This window comes from Nerophis lumbriciformis, linkage group LG30 (assembly GCF_033978685.3).
Source record: "Nerophis lumbriciformis linkage group LG30, RoL_Nlum_v2.1, whole genome shotgun sequence".
NCBI classification, from domain to species: domain Eukaryota; kingdom Metazoa; phylum Chordata; class Actinopteri; order Syngnathiformes; family Syngnathidae; genus Nerophis; species Nerophis lumbriciformis.
Window position 1 is genome coordinate 9849996 of NC_084577.2, and position 19422 is coordinate 9869417.

Genomic DNA, 19422 nt, shown 5'->3' on the forward strand with positions numbered 1-19422 from the left:
TTATAACATTCGCAAAAACCATTGCCACCATAGGACACGATCCACAATGTTGACTACAGCAAACTGCTCACACACACAAGGCCATACATTCTGTCTACTATCTGCGCTGAACAATGAAAACTGGGATTCATCAATGAAGAAAACACCTCTAAAAGTGCCAGGCGTCATTGAATGTGAGCATTTTTCCACTGAAGTTAGTTAGGAAGACAAACTACAGCCCGGTCTAGACCCTGATGAGAATGATGAGCATGCAGATGATGCTCCCAAAGATGGTTTCTGACAGTTTGTGTAGAAATTGTTTGGAAATCCAAACCGATTATTAAAGCAGATGTCTCTACTACTACTCATTAACACTGGGTTACACAGATTTGTCAACAATATTTTGAGAGAAACAGGCCTTTTGTTTCATAGAAAAAGTTTTCGATCTTTTGAGTTCATTTTATGAAAATTAGGATTAAGTGTTGTGTTGAATGTTTATGTTGACATTTATTTGTTGGGAAAACCAAAACCCAGTCAGTCTGCCTGCTCTTTGAGTCTTCTAAAAAACAATAGACAAGTTACAACATGTGATGAAGTAAAAATGCGAAATAGAATAAATTCCAAAGAAGGCTGGAAGGCTACCTGCCATGTTCCCCTGCATGGTATTACTTAGGTAGCTCACATGCTACCTGGTTAATACCAGGTAGTATGTGAGCATTAGGGTGGGGCATGATCGTTTTACTTTACCAGAAGGACGCTGCCAATGTGTTGCACACTTGAGCCTCCAGTCTACACTTTTAAGGTCCAGCATACATTTCAAAATCAAGCTTTTCCCAAAAGCAAAATATCTAATTACATTTAAAATGTTACCAAATACGTGGCCAACATTGTTTTCATTTTACACTACATTAATTGAGGAGTACTTTGATTACAGAAATTAGGCTAACTGACCTTTTGAATTTGCTTGTTATCACTACAGCTGATCACACTGAAACAAACCAGCAACAGGCCTCGACTATATGTTTGATTTATTCTCAGTTCTCACTGTAAGGCACTTTGAGGGACTAGAAAAGCGCTATATAAATATAAGACATTATTATTATTATTATACTCTATAGGGAGACGTCACCATGATCACAAATCTGTGTCTCCCTCTAAGAAAGTCAAGTTGATTGGATTTTGATTTGATCTTTTATGAAGCAGCGGTCCACAACAAGTCATTTAAGGATACATTTCAAATTGAACAGGTCTATGTATTGCCCTGTTATTAAACAAACCAATAGCCTTATCTAATTGAACGTATTAACCAAACAGCATGTTATCGCTGTCTCCAAATGGTCACATTTACAAAATTAGCTTATGTCAGCTGCACTTGGGCGGAAGGCAGGGTACACCCTGACCAAGTCGCCACCTCATCGTAAGCAGACCTAGACAGTCAAAACTGCAGATGACAGTCGAAACATGTCAGGTAAAAAATCCATCCAGAATATCGAAAATATAGTCTGACTAAAAGAACATTTTTAAAGTACAGTATATAAATGAGATGACATAATGAGCCTTTTTGTGCATTATAATTAGCTATGCTGTGCAGGTGTGCGCGTGTTTATGTCGATGTCAATAACTTATTCCTGAAGAGAAAACCAACAAAAGCACTACAAAACATTTAAAAAAATCTTACTTCGTAAGCTCACCAAGATCCTCACAGGAGAACGGAATCAGCAGCTTAAAGTGTGTTAGTGTGGTCCCAGCGCACCAATCAAGCACAAGCTTTCGGACAATTGTGCTTTTTCCTGTACCCACAGCACCATACAACAGCACATTGATTCCTCTGTTCTCGCTCTGGTCTTCATTGAACTCAAAGAGCTGCTCCACAACCACAGAGTTGCCGGAGGAAGCCTGGATTTTGAGGGGGGAGCCGAGGAGTCCTGCTCTCTCCTCAGGATTCTTCTCCAGGATCAGTGGATCTACATGCATTGTCTCTGGGCTGAAGTAACCCCCAAACTGCTTTTCCTCCTGTGGTAGGTGGCTGAACCATAGAAGCAGCTTTCTCTTGTGAATCTCAATCTGATCTACAGTAAGACAATAAAATGCATTTATTATGTTATTATATTAAATAAGGCATCTCTTTTATAGCAAAGGAAGCTTTATTTCCGTCTGTAGTCAACAAACGTACCTTAGCAGTAGTCATAAAACAAAAATGTAGAAGATAAAGGGTAAACTATCTCTGATTTAAGCATATAAAGTGTGACAAATCACAAGGCATTCAGAGGTAGCCAGTGATGCTCCATAACAAAATATTCTTAAGAGTAATGCACTTTTAGTTGCAAATTCTACATGCTTCTCATGAGAAAAAGCTCAGTAAAAGAGGGAATAATTGAGATCTCAGCAGTAATGTAAAGTTTTGCAGTGTGATCCAGCCCATTCCGTACTCCAACCTCTGTCAAAGAAAAGTGTTTTTGAACATTGCCCATAGCTCAAAGTTGCAAACATGGGAAGAGTGATGTACGAAGAAGAGGTTCAAGAGATAAAGACATTAGTCAAATAAAACCCTCTCAGTGTAATGCAAAGCAAAATACAATCAAAATGGTAAGCATTTTACTCTATATCGCAGAGTATACAAACTGAACATTTTTTACACAACTTCTAGAAAAAATATGGAAACACCAGTTTTGGAGGATGTTTTCAATTGTTTCATTTTGTAGAGAAAAAACAGATAACAGACATAAAATAAAACAATCAATTTGAACAGGAAATTTCTGCCTATAAGGAAAACTAAAATAAATTAAGAAAATAAATTGTGGTAATCAGTAACAGATTCATATTTAGATCAAGCAAAAAAATATGAAATCACTCAATTCTGAGGAAAACATGATGGAATCCTAGAAAACAGACAAAATATCTCTCCAAATCACCACTAGTACTTTGTTGCACCACCTCTGGCTTTTCTGACAACTTCCAGTCTCTGAGGCATAGACTTAACAAATGACAAACAGTACTCTTCATAAATCTTTCTGTTGTCAGATCAGCTCTGCTGGTTGGAGTCTTGTCATGGACCATTTTATTCAATTTCCACCACAGATTTTCAATTGGATTGAGATCCGGACAATTTGCAGGCCATGAGATAGGCTCCAGCGCCCCCCGCAACTCCAAAGGGAATAAGCGGTAGAAAATGGATGGATGGATGGATATTGACTTTATGTATCTTTCTTCAAGTAACGTTTTTATAGTTTTTGCTCTATGGCGATGCATCATCATCTTGACAATTATGTGATCTTATTGATGATGTAATGGCAGCTATCTCCCTAGAGCTATTACCTGACATGCAGCCTCATATCATCAATGACTGTGGAAATTTGCATGTTTCTTCAGGCAGTCATCTCCATAAATCTCATTGGAACAGCTCCAAATAAAAGTTCCAGCATCATCACTTTGTCCAATGCAGAGTCGCGATTCATAACTGAATATGAGTTTTTTTATCTTCTGTTTAGGTGATAATGGCTGCTTTCGTTTAGCTTTTCTGTATTTGAATCCCATTTGAGATGCTTTTTTACAGTTCGGTCTCAGACGGTGACTCCAGTTTCCGCCCATTTGTCCTTAATTTGTTTTGCTTTGCATTTTCTGTTTTCAAAACATATGGCTTTACGTTTTCTGTCATGACGTTTTGATGTTTTCCTTGGTCTACCAGTATGCTTACAACCTTTCCATGTTGTTTGTATTTGGTCCATATTTTAGACACATTTGACTGTGAACAATCCACATATTTTGCAACATTTTGTGATAATTTACCTCCTAGGAAAAATTAACAATACTGTCCTTTGTTTCAATTGAAATCTCCCGTGTTGGAGCCATGATTCATGACACTCACGGTCTAGCTCGGTTGGTAGAGCGGCCGTGCTAGCAACTTGAGGGTTGCAGGTTCAATCCCAGCTTCCGCCATCCTAGTCACTGCCCTTGTGTCCTTGGGCAAGACACTTTACCCAACTGCTCCCAGTGCCACCCACACTGGTTTAAATGTAACTTAGATATTGGGTTGTACAATGTAAAGCGCTTTGAGTCACTTGAGAAAAAGCGCTATATAAATATAATTCACTTCACTTCACAATCCACCTCATGCAACAGCCCTCCCAATTGTCAACACTCCTTTTTAACCGTACACTAATTAACATATTTAATCTGATGCAGGTGTTAGCTGTGGAAATGCAAACTTACAGGGTGAGTCGCTATTATGTTCCTCAGATTTGACTGATTTCATAATTTTTTCACTCTGCTTCATCTAAAAATCACTCACTCACTCACTCACTCACTCACTCACAGTTTATTTTTATAGCCCTTAATCACAAGGGCCCACATCAGGGCAAGGAAAAACTCCAAAAGCATGAGATGGGAAAAGACAAAACCTTGGGAAGGGGCCGCAGATGTGGGAACCCCCCTTCTGGGTGACCAGCTGCAATGGATGCCGAATGGGTACAGTTATTAAATTGTGCAGTTGGGTAAAAACGAAACTGTTACTGACTACCACAATTTCTATTCTTGATTTGTTTTAGGGTTTCCTAAAGCAAGAAAGTTATATTTAAAATTGTGTCATGTCTGATATCTGCTTTTTTTCCCGACAAAATTAAACAACTGAATGAACATCCTACAAGTCTGGTGATTCAATAATGTTTTCCAGGTGTTGTATATAGACTACTCACAATAAGTCAGTCTTTTGGGAGTATATTTTAGGAAAAACCTAAAATGCAGAAACATTTACACTTGAACTGAATTGGACCTTCTCTAACTTTAAAATGTACATGTACAATTGTTTTATTTTTCTTTACTTTTTTGTCACATCTTGCTATTCTTCAACGACGAATTGATGAATTGATAAAATATATTTGATTAATGAATGGCTCAATTAATATCCTAGTTTAATTAGAACTGGGATTCCAACAGTCGTCTTCATCATACTGTAACATTAGACCAAGACAACGCCTAACAATTAATCAATAGTACCTTATCATTGTGAGGCTTCAAACAGGACATTCTCAGACAGAAGAGTCCACTGAGCTTAGGATGTTACTCACTATGTTTCCATGCACTAAATTAGTGTGATTTCTCAAATAGTACCTACGTGTAAAGTCCAAGTGTCCATGCACTTTCTCTAATGTGACTATTGGTCATACGCCAGTGCCTCCTGTACACTGGGGGGCGCTTATTTCATTTTAGCGTGGTAAATGAATTCCTGTTCCGGTTGACCTATGGCGTCACACTAGCCATCTGCGGATCCTTACAACTTGTTTTAAGTGCACAGATTACAAATATTATGTCTGTAATTGCTATGTTGATGTTAAATAACAGACAGTATCAAGACATGATATTGGATTGCGCTACAAAAATGACGCTACTACCAAGAATGTATCGGGGCAGATGCAGGTCCGAAGCGAAGACAGACCGACACCGGCGGAGGAGTTTTTTCAAAGGAATTTTCGGACGAAGAATCGTGGAAACACAACTTTTGAATGTCTCGGAGTACATTCATAAGCCTCTATCGATTAATGGAAGGAGTTTTAAATACGAAGGAAAAGACCGTTGTTACGTGCCACGGTCAATACTGTTCCAGATGAAGTTTGCAATGTTCTGGACTATTTTACCTGTTCTGCAGAATACAGAGTTATTGCTAATCAGTTTGGAGTGCACAAATGCAGCGTGAAGAGGTTTGTGTACGCTTTATTATACACCTTTAAAAATACCTGATTCATTATCTTTCATCTCATTCATAAAAAACTAAACAAAACAACGTATCCCTACATGAACAATCACTTTGTAAAATAAAAATAAAAATATGGAGTGGATACTGTTTATATGCTGAAAATACATTTTCCCAATGAGCTGTTTACCTGGTTCTGGTGTAGTAGAGACAACATTCCTGTAGTTAAATCGTGTGCATGAGCAGAGACAAACACCTGCTCTCCTCTTCCACTTCCAAAATCCAACCAGATGACTCACCTGTCTAAGAAAACATTCATGTCAGTTTAGTAGAAAATCACTATGTGTCTGCCAAATGACAACACATTACAAACAACTCATGATTAGCTTAACATTTTGCACTCAGTCTTTTCTTTGGATTTTTAGTTGCTCCTGCTCATTAAGGCATACTCCACTCACGCAACTAGAAAGGTCACATTCAGTAAGTATGATTTGGTATGCTTTAAGCTGTCACCGCTTGCTTGCAGGTTGGAGCAAGCCTCAAAGGCACTGACATTTATGAACTCACCAACGGTTATCACCCATTATTAAATTAAACTTGTTCAGGGCTGTCATGGAATTTTGTTGGTAAAATTTAATATTTTCTCAAGACTTGTTAAAACCAACCACTACAACTACAATGTAAACAAATAAAATACACGGCAATATAATATATTTTTTTTACAAATATTGTATAATTATTTGGTTGAAAATCTTAAATAGATGTCAGTATTATAATTTGTAATACAATCTGTAGCATTTTGCGTAAATTAAGCATTTAAAAAAAAAATCAGACCACAGTTCGACAAATATTGTAAAACCAGATACTGTATATATGGTTACCCACATATGCGGTCCTCTCCAAGGTTTCTCATAGTCATTCACATCGACGTCCCACTGCGGTGAGTTTTTCCTTGCCCTTATGTGGGCTCTGTACCGAGGATGTCGTTGTGGCTTGTGCAGCCCTTTGAGACACTTGTGGTTTAGGGCTATATAAATAAACATTGATTGATTGATTGATTGAGAGCCATACATCAGCCTTGTAGGCAGATCCAGTAGTCTTAATAAAGTAGAATGATCATCCGCAAAGATGACTACCGATTGCTAACACGTTGCTGTATCCTGTTGGTTCAGTTAAATGCTGTTTGGTTGATGTTTGGCAACCGACGAGCAGAACAAACACCAAAAAAACTGCTTTCTCTACTGGCCAAGAACTGTGGAAGTACAAAGTTCTGCTTTTAGGCCACTCCAATTCCTCAGACAGTTCTCAACTCCATATAGAGAGGGTCCTGGATTACATACAGTGGAACCGCTGTGTAGTCTAGCTGGATGACTTCCTTCTCAGCGCTGCAGAAGAGTTAAGTGTTTCACATCAGGCTTGTTTGTGAGTCAACACTTGAAAGTGTCATCTGTTTTGGCAACAAACGTCAATTATTTAGTCATTACTGCAGGAGTTATCTAAGGCTGAAACGACGCGTCGACGTAGTCGACGTCATCGGTTACGTAAATACGTCGACGCCGTTTTTGTGCGTCGGCGCGTCGCATATTTACGTCACACTACTTTACTGTCATGGCGGAGCGCAAAGCAGACGATGCGAGCGAGGGGAAAAAAGCACGCCAAAAGTCGTCAAAAGTGTGGGAGTATTTCAATAAACGGCCTAATAATGTTGTTGTATGCACACTGTGTCGAGCGGAAATGGCCTATCATAGCAGCACAACGGCTATGAACGAACATTTGAAAAGAAAACCCCCGACAGCGTTCTTGCCATCACCATCAACAAGTCAATCGTCTGCGTGCGTATACGTTGTCATTATTACACAAAAACATGAATGTGTCATTTGTATCTGCGTTGTAAATTCATAAACTAAAGCACCGTTTCGCTCTGAGAGGCGCGTTTGGCGTGCCTGTTCAGTGTTTACAAAGACGCGCTCCTCTTTAACGCTGTGGAGAGGCGGCGGCGGCGGCGAGCGAGCGGCGAGCGAGCGGCGAGGCGGGGCGCGCCGGGAGCGACGCCGCTATCGTGCCCAGGTGCGCGATCCGCGCAGTTGGAAGAGAAAAGACTTTGTGTAAAATTAAAAGATTGTAAACCTGGCAAAGCCGTCTGGCGTTCAGTCTGTCGGTCCTGAAAGAACCCCACGGCACAAGACGTGTCACAAACGCTAACGTTAATTAGTTGTGCAAATACCTTTTACAACATTAACAGTTACATATACTATGTACAAACGAACAATTAACTTTCACTTTAATCATACTATCATTGTTGTGTTATTAAGCAAAATAAGCAATACTTTTACTTTTGTTGAAATGTTTACACTGTACACTTTTTTGTATTGGATGTTTAGCTTTATTTTTGCACATTTTAGCAAATAAGCAATACTTTTACTTTTGTTGAAATGTTTACACTTGTTACAGAATATTTCCGTTTTGCACTTTTTTGTATTGGATGTTTATCTTTATTTTTGCACATTTTAAAGCAAAATAAGCAATACTTTTACTTTTGAAATGCTTATACTATTCCAGAATATTAAGATTTGCACTGGATGTTTACTTTTATATTTGCACATTAAAAAGCAAATAAGCTACTTTTAATTTTGTTAAATGTTAAAAGTTTTAAATGTTTACATTGTTACAGAATATTTTGTCATGTTGTTGTCAATGTTGACTGAGTGGCCATACTTTTTTTTTTGTAAATAAAAGCCATGCCTTTTGAAAAAACTGGCCTACATTTATTTTTTCCTCTTCATTTTAAATAAAAAAAAAATCGGTAAAAGGAAAAATAATCTATAGATTAATCGAAAAAATAATCTATAGATTAACCGATTAATCGAAAAAAATAATCTATATGGGTTGTACTTGTATAGCGCTTTTCTACCTTCAAGGTACTCAAAGCGCTTTGACACTACTTCCACATTTACCCATTCACACACACATTCACACACTGATGGAGGGAGCTGCCATGCAAGGCGCTAACCAGCACCCATCAGGAGCAAGGGTGAAGTGTCTTGCTCAGGACACAACGGACATGACGAGGTTGGTACTAGGTGGGGATTGAACCAGGGACCCTCGGGTCGCGCACGGCCACTCTTCCACTGCGCCACGCCGTCCCTAGATTAATCGATAGAAAAATAATCGTTAGCTGCAGCCCTAGAGTTATCCGTGACCCATGGACAATAGCAGCAGTGAGAGACTGGTCCGTTACCAGTTGGGGATCAGTAATGTTATTCATTTAGGTGTTTTTAAATTCCGAGGTCAGTGAAGGCACACTGGGCATACCTTGATGGGACAGTGACAACTGGAAAGCAAGGAATTTATGTGCGCTGTGTTTGGTCATGTAAAGTACGGTCAATGAGTTACGTGGATGTCTCAGTGTCTGTTTTGGGATGCTACAGTTTTAACATATCGCATGCACTCCCCACTGCAACTTAATTTTTACCCCTTTGTAAAGCTCCAGTATTGCATTGCATTCTTAAGATAAGACATATTAGTATATCTTAGATGGCTTGTGTTTTAGCTGTCATATTTAGTCTAGAGATATTTCACACAGCTAACATAATAAGCTATGTCAAACAGCTTATTTATGACAAGATGACTAACTTATGCAAATTATTAGCAGAGCTGATCAATCCCAATCAGATTTGTAGAAAGCCAAGTCGGCGCTGGGATTCCTGTGCAGTCCTATGATGACTCCTATTAGCCATTCGTCTTGCATACAACCACCAGCAACATGGGATTCGAATCTGCAATGTCACATGCGGGAGTGAAAAGGTATGGGTGGAAGCAGCAAATCGCTGTACTGCTTGTTGAGATAAACGGTTGAGCAAAATGGATGGAGAAACGATGTCAAAAACTGCAGAGATTTCAAGGAGTATAAGGATACTGATGTCCCTAATTCTGCAGCAATGAAGAGGACGTTTGCGATCGAGGTGGTGCTAAGAGTAGTTGAGTTGGGCGGTTAGAAGGCTGCTTAATATCCTTGTAGAGGGAGAGTGTGCTCAGCGCGCCCGCAGGAGCAAAGGTCACCGCCTCTGTCAATGGTGTCGAGGGCGGAGCACCATCGGATAGGGGAGGGGCATGTGCTGACGGCGAGACACAGCTGGCAGGTGATTAGATTTCAGAGGTGGTACGTGGTAATCTAATAATCTGTTGTCTTTAACAGTGAGCAGGAGAGGGAGGATACGGACGCGACTGGAAGGTTGCGTTCTGCTGGAGAGAACTTTGATTTAAAACAATTGATCATTAAAACCTTGTTAAAACCTGCACGCTTGGCTCTTGTGCCGTGTCTCCAGTGGAGCTGCTAGGAAGCGACTTCCACATCTGGCGCCCAATTGAAAGGGAAAAGGACAATGTCGACAACGAGCCCAATAGAGGCACACGGGCAGCTCATAGCCGTCGAGCCATCGGCAGATGGAGGCCATGCAGGAGCAAATTGCGCAGCAGAGCCAAGTGCTGCGAGCGCTGGTGGAGCGGTCCGCAGCAGGGACACCCGCAGCGTCAGCGCCAACATTGGCGTCCGTGAAGATGCACCGGATTGCGGAGATGGAAGACTCGCAAACCTTCATCGACATGTTCGAGGTGACGGCAAAAGCATACGTGTGGCCAGAAGAGGAGTGGGCGGTACGGCTGTTGCCGCTGCTGGCGGGAGAAGCGCAGCGAGCAGCACTCAGCTTGCCACCAGCGTCCCAGGTGAAGTACCGGTACACGAGGATAGTGGTACTGGACCGGACGGGAGGCTTGAAAGAGGACCACAGGCGCCGGTTACGGACACTACGGCTGGGCGAGGAGGAGCGGCCTTTCGCCCTGGGACAGCAGCTGACGGACGCGGCGGCGCGCTGGCTGCTACTGGGAGAGGTCAGTGACATTATGGAACGAATAACTGTGGAACAATTTTTTTAAGCAATACCAGCGCGGACGTCTGCGCGGGTCTGCTACCATCGGCTTCAGGAGCTGGCAGCAGCGGTGGCGTTGGCAGAGGACCACCTGGGTGTCCACCGTGAAAGGAGGATGGAGGAGAAGGCCGTGGAAGCAGCGGAGTGTCCAAGCCCGGCGCCGTGCAGGATGCGTGCGCCGCTGACCGAGGGAGCCCAGCCTTGGCCACGGCCACGGAACAACCCCGTTGTGCTTTCTTCCCCTCAGGTCCCGGCCGCTGCTGACACTGTGTGTCCCCCGCAAAGTGCTCCTCGAATGCCTGGGCAGGCGTGCTGGAGGTGTGGGCGGCCCGGACACCTACAGAGAGAATATCCATCCATGGAAGTAGGGCAGGGGATCCGGGTTGTCGACCCTCCGGTGCCCTCCCCCGGGCCAGGGGAGACATACTATGTACCGGTAAGGATACAAGGGAGTATACACCGGGCGATGCTGGATTCGGGCTGCGAGCAGTCCATAATTCACCAAAACCTGGTTCGACCTGGGGCATTGAAAAAGGCAACACGGTTGATGGTTAAATGTGTGCATGGGGATATTCACGACTATCCTATGGTGCCGGTGGAATTTTGTTTCAAGGGGGAAAAGCATAATGTGGGGGTGGCTGTAAATTTGCGCCTATCACACCAGGTAATCTTGGGAACAAATTGGCCGGGGTTTAACGGGTTAATGAAGCAGTGCGCCGAGGTGCGTTCACGACCGGTAGGAAAAGGGGATAGCCGTGCTGTTCTCAGCGGCGACGCGAGGGTATCCGACGCTGCCAGGGGGGAGGGGGAAGAGGAGCCAGCCGGGGCTTCGCAAGAGGGTTCCCCAATGGCGCCCCATGGATGATTTTTCACTCGAGCAGTCTGAGATGACACTGTGTGCGCGACCTGGGACCAAGTGATAACAATTGATGGGCAGCGGGTTTGCCCGGGGATAGCGCGGAGGTTCCCTCACTTTGCATTAATTAGAGACAGATTATACAGAGTGAGTCGTGACACTCAGACAGGGGAGGAAATCACCCAGTTGTTGGTGCCAAAAAGCCGTTGGGAAATGATTTTCCAGGTGGCGCATTTTAACCAGATGGCCTGTCACATGGGGTATGATAAAACACTCAACCGGGTAATGGTCCGATTCTATTGGCCAGGCATCCGGGCAGACGTGCGCCGCTGGTGCGCGGCTTGCCCGGACTGTCAACTAGTCAACCCAGCGGCCACCCCTAGGGCCCCTTTGCGCCCATTACCACTCATAGAGGTCCCGTTTGAGCGAATTGGCATGGACCTCGTCGGACCATTTCACCCGAGCCCCCAGGGATATCGTTTTGCGCTAGTCCTGGTGGACTACGCAACGCGCTATCCCGAAGCAGTGCCGCTGCGCTCCATCTCTGCAAAGAGTGTTGCGCAAGCACTGTTTCAGGTCATCTCCCGAGTCAGAATCCCGAAAGAGATTCTGACTGACCAGGCACGTCCTTTATGTCACGCACGTTAAAGGAGCTGTACGGATTATTGGGGGTCAAATCCATTCGGACCAGCGTCTACCACCCGCAGACCGACGGGTTGGTAGAGCGGCTGAATAGAACATTGAAATCCATGATCCGGAAGTTTGTACACAAGGACAAACCAAATTGGCATAAATGGTTGGATCCCCTGTTATTTGCAGTGCGGGAGGTTCCTCAGTCCTCTACAGGGTTTTCCCCATTTGAGTTGTTGTTCGGCAGAAAGCCGCGTGGGGTGCTGGACCTAGTTAAAGAAAGCTGGGAGGAAGGTCCAAGCCCCAGTAAAAATGAAATTCAATACGTCATGTACTTGAGAGCAAAACTCCACACATTGGGGCACTTGTCACGTGAGAATTTGCCCCGAGCCCAAGAACGTCAGCAGCGCCTGTATAACAAGGGGACGCAACTCAGACAATTCTCACCGGGAGTTAAAGTACTTGTATTACTCCCAACGTCCAGCTACAAATTACCTGCAAAGTGGCAAGGACCCTTTGTGGTCACACGATGAGTAGGTGACGTGGATTACGAGGTCAGGCGGTCTGACCGGGGCGGGGAAAACCAAATATACCACCTCAACCTCCTAAAAGGTTGGAGGGAAGCGGAGCCTGTCTCCATGGTAACGGCGATAGCGGAGAGCGAGGAGCTGGGTCCGGATGTTCCCCCTTCCCCCGGCACTTCCCTCTCCGCTGTGATAATCATCTTACACTGTCACAGAAAGCAGATGTGGCCAATTTGCAGCAGCATTTTGCTGACGTGTTCTCCCCCCTGCCAGACCGCACGAACCTCATCCAGCATCACATCGCGCTGAGTGAAGTCCAAACATATATAGGCTGCATGTGATGAGTTGATGGCAGGCAGGTGAGTTGATTAGGGAGCTGGGATCAGCCGTGCCAGGCTGAGAGCTGGAGCCAAGCCTATGCCCAAAACACGCCCACTCTCACAAAGACACACACAGAGACAAACACATAGACACAAACAGAGACTGTGACACAGCTGGATTTAAGAGGGGCCAACTTTCTCAAAAATTCTCAATAATGAAACCACTATTTTGCATAGTGATAGTACCACTGTCCATTTAATAGGAGCATATCTTTTCACGTGACAATCTATATCCTTAATGATGGTCGTGGCATTTGAGCGCCTTGGACTAGTCCAGTGGTTCTCAAACTTTTTTTGTCATCCCCCACTTTGGACAAGGGGGAGTTTTCAAGCCCCACCTGCCCCCATCGCCCCAACAGAGCGCTAATTGTACTATATAAATAATACGCTACTATTGTAACGTATTATTTTCGGGGCTCCCTATGTCTAGCATTAAAAAATTACAGTTGGTACAAAATGCGGCTGCTAGACTTTTGACAAGAACAAGAAAGTTTGATCATATTACGCCTATACTGGCTCACCTGCACTGGCTTCCTGTGCACTTAAGATGTGACTTTAAGGTTTTACTACTTACGTATAAAATACTGCACGGTCTAGCTCCGTCCTATCTTGTCGATTGCATTGTACCATATGTCCCGGCAAGAAATCTGCGTTCAAAGAACTCCGGCTTATTAGTGATTCCCAGAGCCCAAAAAAAGTCTGCGGGCTATAGAGCGTTTTCTATTCGGGCTCCAGTACTATGGAATGCCCTCCCGGTAACAATTAGAGATGCTACCTCAGTAGAAGCATTTAAGTCCCATCTTAAAACTCATTTGTATACTCTAGCCTTTAAATAGCCCCCCTGTTAGACCAGTTGATCTGCCGTTTCTTTTCTTTTCTCCTCTGCTCCCCTTTTCCTTGAGGGGCGGGGGTGCACAGGTCCGGTGGCCATGGATGAAGTGCTGGCTGTCCAGAGTCGGGACCCGGGGTGGACCGCTCGCCTGTGCATCGGCAGGGAACATCTCTGCGCTGCTGACCCGTCTCCGCTCGGGATGGTGTCCTGCTGGCCCCACTATGGACTGGACTCTTACTATTATGTTGGATCCACTATGGACTGGACTCTCACAATATTATGTCAGACCCACTCGACATCCATTGCTTTCGGTCTCCCCTAGAGGGGGGGGGGTTACCCACATATGCGGTCCTCTCCAAGGTTTCTCATAGTCATTCACATCGACGTCCCACTGGGGTGAGTTTTTCCTTGCCCGTATGTGGGCTTTGTACCGAGGATGTCGTTGTGGCTTGTGCAGCCCTTTGAGACACTTGTGATTTAGGGCTATATAAATAAAGATTGATTGATTGATTGATAATGCCAAGCTTTAACATTTTCAAATTTATTGAACATCAAGTTGTATACATTCGAACTCAATAACATAAAATAACATTAAGTTCAATAATAAATAAAATAACTGTGCAGCTGTGGTATAACTTGCATCAAGTTCAATAATAAATAAAATAACTTCCATCAAGTTCAATAATAAATAAAACAAAAGTGTTATAACTTGCATCAAGTTCAATAATAAATCAAAAAAAGTGTTATAACTTGCATCACGTTCAATAATAAATCAAAAAAACTGTTATAACTTGCATCAAGTTCAATAATAAATCAAAAAAAGTGTTATAACTTGCATCACGTTCAATAATAAATCAAAAAAAGTGTTATAACTTGCATCAAGTTCAATAATAAATTAAAAAAGTGTTATAACTTGCATCAAGTTCAATAATAAATAAAAAAAAGTGTTATAACTTGCATCAAGTTCAATAATAAATCAAAAAAGTGTTATAACTTGCATCAAGTTCAATAATAAATCAAATAAAAGTGTTATAACTTGCATCAAGTTCAATAATAAATCAAATAACTTGCATCAAGTTCAATAATAAATCAAAAAAAGTGTTATAACTTGCATCAAGTTCAATAAATAAAACAAAAGTGTTATAACTTGCATCAAGTTCAATAATAAAATAAAAAAAAGTGTTATAACTTGCATCAAGTTCAATAATAAATCAAAAAAAGTGTTATAACTTGCATCAAGTTCAATAATAAATAAAACAAAAGTGTTATAACTTGCATCAAGTTCAATAATAAATCAAAAAAGTGTTATAACTTGCATCAAGTTCAATAATAAATCAAATAACTTGCATCAAGTTCAATAATAAATACAATAAAAGTGCCACTTTGCAATCTTTGCAAAAAAAAAGGAGGAGCTATGCATTTGGCAAGACAGGGCAAGTGACAGCACTTTCCCCCAGGAGAGCCACCTTGCTTCACTGTGAAACAGCACGGCTGTATGATCAGCTCCCATTTCCTCACACAGTGCAGAGAACAGTCGCGCTTTCAGTGGTCGTGTTTTGATCAAATTTATCGCGCTCACAACATGTTAAAACTTCATACTTGTGATTTAGGGCTATATAAATAAACATTGATTGATTGATTGATTGAGTTCGGGGCTGAGCTGCCTTGATGCGAATGCTTCCCGGTGAATGACACAGTGTGTGCCCGTCAGATTTTTGTTTCTCTGCAGGCGCTGGCTCTGGCTCGACGACCTTTGAGGTGCGAGTCACAAATGTATATATTTGTGTAATTGTGATCCACACATTAGCCTGCTACCCATCCGCGCGAAAGTTTGTTCCGCTTAGCCCCGCCCCCATTAGTTACTGTTGCTATGTCTGTCAAACTTTCGCTCGTACCGAGAAATATAAAGCCTACAGTAAAAATAAGTACCGGTAATTTCCATTTATTTATATAGCGGATTTCACAGACAGAATCACAAAGTGATTTACAGTGTGTATAGAAAATGAAAGCATAGTAAAAAAAAAAAATCTAAGAATATAATAATTTTAAAAAAAAATTGAAAGTGAAATTTCCTCCCGTTCCTCGCGCCCCACCTGTCATGTCTCTATTCCCCACCAGTGGGGCGCGCCCCACACTTTGAGAAACGCTGGACTAGTCATTCAGCCAATGTAGATCTTGGATCATTTTACAATGTCTCAATTCACTTCACATGCTCCTTTCACCATCCCTTTCTTTGACGCACTGCCATCAGAAGAATCCAACTAATGCTTGAGAGACATACTGAAGGGAGGACAAAAAAGTGGCTATGTTCTTACACAGGGCAGCAAAGTGTTAATACATATTTATCCGCCTACTTATTCTTCCGCCGTATATACAGTTTTCTTTGTTTTTGTAGTATTAATACTTTATGGGAGAGTCTTGTAACCACGCAACCTAACATGGAATGTTGTAATGCAAGGACTTGCCTGGAAGTCATCAGATGATTGTAATTATTGGATCTGACATTGTTGTTAATGTGTTAATGATAACCGCTGGTTTACATAGTTTCAGTCTATTATCAGATTTTTTTCTAAGTACATAGGCGTATCAAAGTAGTGACCTATAACTCAAATGTATTGTGGCAAAGTGCAAGATAGTTTATGGGGTGACGTTTCCATGCTCACCAGGTTTGCGTATTAGATTATCCCAGGAAAAAATTATCCTGCTGTTACTAGGTGTACAACCCGCTGGATTTACTGTCATCAGGCTGCTTTTACATACTGAAATGCTCATATTTCTCATCAAGAACTAATACAAGGTCTGTAACTTAAATGCCCACGATTTGTACACATGTGATCAGATTACCCGCAAAAATAAATTTGCGTACCGATTTTTCATAATCAGACGATGTCTATTAGCCGATAAATAATACCAGATTGTGCTGTTTACCTGATCACTTTGAATGATCTGATAACTCCATAAATCAGAAAATGGTCATATTTGTAACCAGTGATGAGAAAGCTACTTGAAAAATGTAAACTAGTTACTCTTGATTAAATGTAGCTACAGGCGAAGCTATCATTAGAGACTTGTAGCGAGCTACACTACAAGCTACAGGACAAAAGTAGCTTGCTACATCAACAATACATAAGTACTAGAATCTGTACAATTCCAGGCAGAATTGCATGTGACATAGCCGCCGACATGCACAAGTCGAACTGAAATGCTAACATTAGCAAGTGTCAGGTAACAAGTTTTATGACTCAAAGGTTAGCATGTGTCACATACCAAGTTATTTGACTCTGGGGTATATGGTTGCAAAAATGGCTAAAAAAATTAGCATGCTTATGTTAGCATGCTAGCACTTGAGTAACGAGAGCAAGGAACATTTTGTCTTTGGACCCATTCGAAGTTTGTATGTTGTATGTTCAAATCGAGAAAGAAATGTGGGATATATATATTGCCCATTCATTTTTAATGGGGTAAAATTCCTGTATTTTTTAAGTGACAAGAAGGAGATGTCTGCAAATATGCTTTGTGTGGGACATCGTGTGCGCTGTACATCACCATGCGATCGTGAAGTGAACTATATTTATATAGCGCTTTTCTTGAGTGACTCAAAGCGCTTTACATAGGGAAACCCATTATCTAAGTTACATTTAAACCAGTGTGGATGGCACTGGGAGCAGGTGGGTAAAGTGTCCTCTCTTAGTATACGATATTTAGCCATGCACAGCTGAACCAGATACAACTCCAGACATTAGACAACATCATTACACAATGAAATCCACTTTTACTTTAAACATCATCCAATCCAAAATGTGCTGTCAACATAACGTTAACATGAAATTATAGTGACGTCACTAATGTTAGTTTCACCTGAATAAAAATTTAAGTGAAACGCTGTCTGTGTAATACAGTCATGTGCCGCCCCGCTTTATACGCAGAACACACACTGTACGTAGAGCTTCACAATCCATGCGGGGGTGGCGTTTTGTGTGAAGAAGCGCATGTTAAATGCAAATTATTGAATGACAAGGTGCCTCATATGAAATTTTACCCAAACATATTCCTGGACATGTCATGCTCTGTCACCGATTAGAAAATAAAATACATTTTTCTCAACGCTTCCGGTGTCCGTTGTGTCCCGCGTGACTGGGACATGACCTACAAATCAGAAAGTTGTGAGTTCAAACCCAAGTCAGAGTTGAAATGAAATCATTTTTTTGTTTTAATGATCTTAAAATTGTTTAATATGCCTAACACCCTAACTTCAGCATTATAATTAAAAAAAAGTGGATTATTCATTGCGTTGCTCAAGGTAATATTATTTATATGGTGCTGGGATAACCATGATTTCAGCCTTTCAAAGCTCCTCTTGGGATACCATTTTTTTAAACCTCGGAACTTGTCATGTCCTGGTTACGGCCCTGACCACACATAAACTGTAAATGCCAGGTTGTTACAATATTACTTTCCAATCAGATGTGTACTTATTCTACTGTCATTTACCAAGTAGGTTAATTTATGAAATGCTGTTACGAGATTACAGAAATGCAAATACAAACTCTAATGATATATTTAACACACAGGAAGTTACATGAAAGTACACTCTATCCGATGTTTGTGCTACAGCACACATCTCATTGTGCAACATGTGAATGTTACACGAGAAACTAAATGCGATCTCTGAAAGGGTACAATTTATTTCCAAAGCATGACTACCACCCAGACCTACAATACTAGTACACAGCTCATGAAAAACAAGATTTCCATCCATCCATTTTCTATGGCTTGTCCAGTTTTGGGTAGCGTGGGGTGCTGGAGCCTATCTCAGCTGCATTCCGGCGGAAGGCGGGGTACACCCTGGACAAGTCGCCACCTCATCATAGAGCCAACACAGATAGACAAACAACATTCACACTCACATTCACACACTAGGGCCAATTTAGTGTTGCCAATCAATCTATCCCCAAGTGCATGTTTTGTTTTTGTTATTTTCAATGTAAGTGGGCCAACTCATCTATGTTACAAAATAGTCTAAAAGAAAAGACAGCTGTCACTTTATTATAATAATAAGACATATAACTTGCTATGATGTCAGGATTGGAACAGGTGTGCTGCTAGTGTGCATGTCTAATGTTGCTCACATGTTGTCTACTGAATGCTCAGTGAGTTTGTGTGTTTACTCAGACATGAAAAGTTAGAGGGAACATTGTACAATATGTACCGGTATGTACAGTGCATCCGGAAAGAATTCACAGCGCCTCAAAATTCTAAAGATAATACCCCAAGATGACAGTGTGAAATTTTTTTTTTTAAATCTAACAATAAATGATCTAATGAATTTGGATTGGCTCTGCGATGAGGTGGCAACTTGTCCAGGGTGTACCCCGCCTTCCGCCCGTCTGCAGTTGGGATAGGCTGCAGCCACCCCGCCACCTCGATAGGGACAAGTGGTAAAAAATGGATGTACCGGTATGTATGAATTGGGATTGATCCATTTTATTCCATATTGCAGTGAAGTAGTAGGAAGAAGCATTTGGGAGTTAGGTTTTCAATGTTCAACAGTTTTATAAATATATATCATGATGTCTAAAAAAAACACATTTTTAGAAACATGTTTTGTTT

The 19422-nt window shown here is 41.8% G+C and overlaps 1 protein-coding gene across 5 annotated transcripts in view; it reads right to left on the bottom strand.

The window, feature by feature from the left end:
* The window catches only part of nlrx1 (NLR family member X1), a 48446-nt gene that overhangs the window by 27626 nt on the left and 1398 nt on the right, over positions 1–19422 (bottom strand). For 2 of the 5 annotated variants that reach the window (XM_061925515.1, XM_061925516.1), the window contains exons 3-4: positions 5856–5968; positions 1658–2048 (exon numbers count right to left, since the gene is read on the bottom strand). In XM_061925515.1, the coding sequence (XP_061781499.1) occupies positions 1658–2048; positions 5856–5968 (504 nt within the window). Of the gene's footprint in view, positions 1–1657; positions 2049–4971; positions 5025–5089; positions 5227–5855; positions 5969–19422 lie in introns of those variants that run through there. The other 3 variants (XM_061925517.1, XM_061925518.1, XM_061925519.1) reach the window with 3 other exon arrangements.